This window comes from Saccostrea cucullata, unplaced genomic scaffold (assembly GCF_032062105.1).
Source record: "Saccostrea cucullata isolate Sc308-1 unplaced genomic scaffold, CSIRO_AGI_Scuc_v1 ctg2460, whole genome shotgun sequence".
Taxonomy (NCBI): domain Eukaryota; kingdom Metazoa; phylum Mollusca; class Bivalvia; order Ostreida; family Ostreidae; genus Saccostrea; species Saccostrea cuccullata.
This window is the reverse complement of record NW_026924535.1, coordinates 210,905-218,118: the sequence shown is the minus strand read 5'-3', so window position 1 is coordinate 218,118 and position 7,214 is coordinate 210,905. Positions and strand designations below refer to the sequence as shown.

The 7,214-nt window shown below is 42.1% G+C and overlaps 1 protein-coding gene across 1 annotated transcript; it reads left to right on the top strand.

Annotated features, from left to right (window-relative positions):
- Positions 1-2,536: 2,536 nt before the first annotated feature.
- On the top strand, positions 2,537-3,759 carry LOC134266668 (baculoviral IAP repeat-containing protein 7-B-like). Its single transcript, XM_062748882.1, has 2 exons — positions 2,537-2,977; positions 3,490-3,759. The coding sequence occupies exons 1-2, from the start codon at positions 2,537-2,539 to the stop codon at positions 3,757-3,759; spliced, it is 711 nt and encodes a 236-aa protein (XP_062604866.1).
- The last annotated feature ends 3,455 nt before the right edge of the window (positions 3,760-7,214 follow it).

Genomic DNA, 7,214 nt, shown 5'->3' with positions numbered 1-7,214 from the left:
CATGGGACCCCGTCAGCACCTATTTAAAGGACCAGGCACCTTAAAGAAGTTCATGGACTGGTTATTACAACCGACTACAGGTACTAAGAATTCCACTTTAGTCCACGACGAGGCCATCATCATCGCCCATAACTTCAAAGGATACGACGGACAGTTCATTTTGAATCACCTGGTGCATTCCTCTTGCCTGAAACCTAACGTCATCATGAACGGCACTAAGATCTTGTACATGGAAATTTGCGGATTGAAATTCATCGACTCTTATAATTTCTTACCGTTTGCATTGTCCAAGATGCCCTCGGCTTTCGGATTGACCGAACTCGAGAAAGGCTAATTCCCCCACTTTTTTAATACGGAACAGAACCAGAATTACGTAGGGCCTTATCCACCTGCAGCTTTCTACAATCCTGACGAAATGTCTGTCAGTGGACGACAGGCTTTTTTCGAATGGTACGAACAACAGACCGGAAAAGTGTTCGATTTCCAGAAAGAGTTTGTAGATTATTGTGTCTCGGACGTCGACATTTTACGACGATGCTGTGCAGAGTTTAGAACAACCCTCAAGAACCTGGTCAAAGTGGACCCTTTCCAGGAATCCATCACTTTTGCCAGTGCTGCCAATTAAGCATACCGTCGATTATTCATGGATAAAGAGACCATTGCCATCATTCCGAACCTGGGGTATCAACCAGCTCGACAATATTCGGCCGAAGCCTGTCGGTGGCTCACCTGGATCAATCAACAGAGCGGATGTCACATACGTCATGCCAGAAACGGGGGCGAAGTCAAGATCGGAAATTATACCGTCGACGGGTACCAGGAAGCGACTCGTACCGTCTACGAATTTTACGGGTGCTATTGGCACGGATGCTCCACCTGCTATCCCAGTCTACAGACCGAAACTCATCCTCACCGGACCCAGTTTACTTACCAGGAATTACACGAAGAAACTCTCAGAAGGACTGCTGTCTTGGAGGACATGGGGTACAATGTTCATAGCATCTGGGAGCACGATTTCGATCAGCAAGTGCAAAGAGATGTGAGTTTACAGCATTTTGTACGAGACCTGGACATTTCCGATCCTTTGAACCCTCGAGAAGTCCTGTACGGAGGCCGGACCAATGCCACCCGATTATATTGTGAGGAAGGGGACATGAGATACGTGGACGTCTGTTCCTTATACCCTTACGTGTTGAAACACAGACCTTTTCCTGTGGGGCATCCCGAGATCATCACAGACGAGTTCCAGGACGTGAGAAGTTATTTTGGTCTCATTCACTGTCGGGTCTTACCACCCCGAGGCCTCTATCACCCCGTATTACCTTATCGGACTGGAGGCAATTTATTATTTCCCTTATGTCGAACGTGTGCCGAACGACAGGACTCTACTTCTCAACATCGATGTCCACACACCGACCAGGAACGCAGTCTCACGGGCACCTGGGTGACGACCGAATTACATTAAGCCCTGGACATGGGATATACCTTAGAGCGAATCTACGAAGTGTGGCATTTTAAAGAAAGCAGACAGGATTTATTCAGACACTACATCGATACCTTCCTCAAGATCAAACAGGAAGCCTCCGGATTTTCCCCCGACTGTAAGACCTCAGAACAAAAACAAGATTACATTCGACAAGTCTTAGACAAAGAAGGCATCATGATGGACATTCTCAGTATCGAGAAGAATCCAGTGAGAAGAACCATCGCTAAACTCTTTTTAAATTGTCTGTGGGGAAAATTTGCTCAACGCTTGTTATTACCCAAAACCAGATACTTGGACGAAGAAGAGTAATTACAGCACTTCTTACAAGATTCGACTCTCGACATCAAGGGCATGCAACTCTTAGACAATAAAGAGGATTCCAATGCGGACAAGATGCTAGTGATTTATCAAAACAAACAGGAATTCGTCGAAGAATGTCCCTTTGGAAACGTGGTCCTGGCTTGTTTTACCACCGCGCATGCCCGCTTACACCTCTACGAGACTTTACAACCTTTAGGAGATCGGGTCCTTTATTTCGATACGGACAGTATCATTTATCAACATCGGGAAGGAGCCTTTAATCTTACCTTGGGCAATAGTTTAGGAGAATGGACCGACGAATTAGACGGGGATCACATCATCAAATTCATGTCCGCAGGCCCTAAAAATTATGGTTACCGGACGGCCAAAGGAACCGAGGTTCATAAAGTCAAAGGAATCACTCTCAACTATCGAACCTCCCAGATCGTGTTCCTAGAGACTTTAGAAAAAATGCTCAAGGGAGAAATAGAGGAAGTTACAGTCCCTTATCCCCACAAAATCCAGAGGACCCGTGATCATGACGTCTTGACCAAACCTTTAGAGAATAGAATTGTGTATGATAAGAGACAATTGTTACCCTCTTATAACACTTTACCTTATGGTTATTGATATGTTCAATGTTGACATTGAATTAAAAAAATTGAATTGATTGTTTTGTGTGTTTTGTTTTTCTTCTTCATATTCTCTATAAAAGGTATTCTTATTCAAAATCAAAGGTCATTTCTAATCATGGGTAGTCGCGAGCCAGACCAACCCATACGTTATCCCCAGTATGCTCAGCTCTCAAAGAGAGAAGCTACTTTTGAGCAGGGATGGCCAGAACCTCTCTTAAGCAAAATACCAGACATAGCTCGAGCCGGGTTTTACTACAGGGGAGTAAAAGATAACGCCACCTGTTTTCATTGTGGGATGACTTTAACTAATTGGGATCTTGAGGACAATCCGTATGCAGAACATGCTTATTGGAACCCCAATTGTCCTTACATCAATCAGTATAAAGGACGAAGCTGGGTGATGGGTATATTTGTCAGGTTCTTAGAGAAGCAGGGATATAAACCTTTAATTGAGATCAAACCTCTACTGAACCCAGAATCAGACGTTCAGGCTCGAGGAAAATGTCACATTTGTTTAGACCAGGAATTAGAAATCGCTTTTCTACCTTGTGGACACGTATGCTGCTGTGCTTTGTGTGCTCCTTCCTTTCATTTTTGCCCCATCTGTCGAGGCCAGATTCAACAGAGCAAACGCCTATTTCTGTGTTAACTATAAATAGGACCCTGAACCCATCTCTTCCTTCATTGATCAACATGTATTCCGAGGAGACACCCCTCCCCTCTTTTCAATTGAAACACGAGTTTACCATGGTGGTTGCAGGACCCTCGAAATCGGGCAAAACAGAATTCGTCAAGACATTAGTGAACAATGTACACTGGATCACCCCCATGCCCGAAAAAATCGCCTGGTGTTATCGGGAATGGCAACCCGCTTACACTTCTTTAAAAGATAATGTATCTTTCATCCGAAATATTCCAGAAGACGACGAGAAATTAGTAGCCAATTTGAGTGTACCCCATTTACTCATTTTTGACGACATGATGGGAGGAAAAGCCATCGAATCCATTGTGGATTAGTTTACCCGCAAAACGCATCATCGGAATACCAGTGTGATTTACATCAATCAGAATTTATTTGATCGAGCCGCCTCTCATCGCACCATTAGTTTGAATGCTCATTATTTAGTCTTATTCAAAAATCCCAGAGACAAATCTCAGATCAGTGTGTTGAGTCGTCAGCTAGCTTTGCCTCATTTGATGTCTGCTTATCAAGAAGCCACCCAGGTGCCTCACGGATATCTCCTCGTGGACCTGAGTCCTCAGACCCCAGACGAATACCGATTAAGAAGTCGAATGTTTGAAATGTTGACTGTACACATGCCTCAAGAGTATAAATAAAAGTGTTTCATACTCTTCTGGGTCATTGTTCATTTCCATCTCATCATGGCTCCATCGGCCAAGAGTAAATTAGTGAGAACCTTACGACGTTTACAGCGGGAACGAGATCCCGCGAAGCGAGCCCATTTAATCGAATTAGGGCGTAAAGCCTTATTGAATTGGTTTGCTATGGGAGCTCGCAATTTAATAAAAGAGGTCTTACCTATCAATAAACAGACCCAAAAGTTTATCGATCATCATCGTCAAGATTTAAATATCATTGCCGATCAATCGGCCAGTGATCAAGACAGAAAAACGGCTATTTTAAAACGCGGAGGAGCTGGATTTCTAGGCGGAGTCATCATTCGTCATTTATTCAAATGGAATAGTCCTAAAAAACGACGGGTTCAAAGAGTGTAGTGGTAAGAGTCGATAATAAGAAACAAAGAGGAGCAGCTCAAAAGAGCAGAAAAAAGAAGAAGCGAAAAGCCCCTCCCAAGAAAAAAGCCCCTCCCAAGAAAAAAAACAGCTCCCAAGAAAACAGGGGCAAAAAGGCGAAAATCATGCCCGAAAGTCTAAAAAGTCAATCAGTATTATAAGGAACAAAGACAAAAGACCATAGGAGAGTTGCTCAAGAAACAAGCAGAACTGAGAATGGATCGTGCTATGGGACCCATAGGCAGTCAAAGAGCCAGCGATTTAGAAGTGTTTCCTCGAGTGAATGTGGGCATTCCCTCCCCTGGAATTAAAGTCCCCATTCATGTCCCTAAAATCACACGTTTTCAACCCTTGACGGCCTCCACCCCTCAACTTCCTAAAGGTCTGAGATATAAATGCCGATATTGCGGAAAAATTTATGTCAGGGAAACACGAGAGCGACAAACACGGAGGATATGCCCCTCCTTAAGAGAGAGACACTATAAAAGGGAGTGACATGGGAGACTTCTCTTCATTGTTTTCAGAGATGGCCAAGAAGAAAAAGGGATGTTGTACGCGATTAAGAGCGCATTCCCCTCTTTTAAGAGTGTTATTGGACCCTCACTATTCCTCGTGCTTAAAAACGGGGATTTTAAAACATTGTTCTGGAGATTGTATTCTGAAAATTTGTGAGATCGTCTACAACCTATTAAAAGGGGTGTTACTTCTCAATTCGGCTCAGAAACGAAAACTAGCTCCTAAGAAACACATCTTAAGGAGACTGGTCCGACCCCAATCCATCTAGAAAAGACGAGCTTTATTAGTACAACAAAAAGGAGGAAATCTTTTACCCCTTTTAATCTCAGCAGCACCTTTACTGTTGGATGCCGGACATTCTGTCTATAAAGCCATTAAAAAGAAGAGGAACAAGAGGAAATGAGTCGTAAAATAGTATTAGTACCTGAAAATCTGTTGAATGAACTCAAAGGTAAACTCCCTAAACCTCCGGAATTTCAATCCACTCTGAGTATAGGTCAAGAATTGGACCAGATTACCAGACGTGAAGATTTAACTCCAGAAGAAAAAGTGGCTTTATACGGTCAAGAACTTCATCGGTATAGGAATTATTTACAACAAGCGAGAGAGCCAGGGACTACCAAAAAACCTCAGTCCCTGCACCCGTAGTCCCAGCAGCAGCAGCCCCAACCCCCGCAGTAGCAGCAGCAGCAGCTCCAGAGCCCGAGATCGATCAACAAATCATTCAAAGCGTGAATAAACCCATGCAAAGAAAAGCTGAATTATTATTAAGTCATTTAAAGAAAAGCAAAGTATTGACTTGGAATAAAGACGGAGAAATCAGTTATCGAGGTAAAAAAGTACCCGATTCTAACATTGTGGATTTAATGGCTGAAAACATGAGAACCAGACCCTTGAAAAATCATCCGGTGCCTAAAGGATTAGATGAATTTGCTCAAGCTTTAAAAGAGACCCATGCTCCCATGGACTACGTGAAAAATCAAAACCTTATAAAAGCCATGCAGAAACCGGGAAAAATCAGTACTCCTAAAGGGACCTTCAGTGACCAGGACGACGACGACGAAGAAGAGAGCGGATTTCATGATGCTTCATCTTTTTTGACCCCTATTAGACGATCTATAAAATCCAAGCCTTCTCCTATTTTAAAGTTAGAGGAGGCCCTCCAGAAGAAAAAGAAAGTCAGATCAGATCTATTTCAAAAGAGATTACATCAAATCGACCAAAATTGGCTTCCTTTGCCTCAGACATGAAGAAGAAGAGGAAAGTGGAAGACATTTTAAAAGAGATTTATTACGATCCCAAGAGAGGGTATGGAGGCATACAGACTTTATATCGTCAGGTTAAAAGTCTGGGACATAAGATTTCCTTGAACACCATACGAGAATGGTTAAAAGAGCAAGATACCTATACCTTACATAAACCCATTCATAGAAAATTCCGGAGACAACAGATCAGAGTGACGGATATAGACGAACAATGGCAATTAGATTTAGCCGATGTGTCCAGTTTAAAGAAACATAATGACGGCTATACGTTTTTATTGTGTGCCATTGACGTCTTATCTAAATATGCATGGGTGGTGCCTTTAAAACAGAAAACGGGAAAAGAAATGATTCGAGGATTACAAGAGATTTTTCGACAAGACGGTCGACGTCCCGATATCATGGACTGTGCTTGTGAAACAGACTATTTGTACATGAGGAGATCGTTCCCCATACAAAAAGAACTGAACAGAAGTTTTGAATGTTTGTTATTATGATGTTCTTGTTATTGTTATGAATAAAATAAAAGAAAACCAAAATTCTACTGTTGTTATTTCCCTATACACACACAACTGAGATAGAAAAAAACAAACAAGACTTGCTTCTTTTTGTTTACACGTTTATTGTTCAAAAGGATATTCATTTCCATCATATCGACATAAAGGACATCTCCCGTAGGAAGTTTGAAAAAGGTTCTTTACACACTTTTCACAAAAGGGATATTTCATACACTGTCCACATTTCCATTTTCCTTGAGTGTTTAATTCCCAGCAGAAAAGACATTTCTCAATTTTTCTATTTCTTTTCATGAGATTGGCCCAATGGGGTGTGATTTTCTCCACTGGATATTTCCACAGGAAATATTTCAGACACCAATCACAGGCACAATCTTCTAAAGAAGGGGGGTCTTCTATCACCCAGTGTGGTATAAGTTCTCCACATTCACTGCAACCCCAAAACCAACTAACAATTTTTCCCGCATGATTGTAGGTGGCATATTTCCATACGTTTTTCGTCTCCTTATGGCAGTGATGGCATATTTTCTTTTCTTCCTCATACCAATACATAATTCTCCACGCAAAAGACATGATTGATAAATAATGAGCGCAGTGAAGTCAAAGCGGCGCTCTATATACCCTAGCTTTGTAATGATGACGTCACAATAACATTCTTGAGTCGCTGTCAAGTATTACCTGTGTAGTCAGCATAAAAAACGTAGGTCTATCGTATTTTTGCACACGGCCTTACAGTAAAGGTATA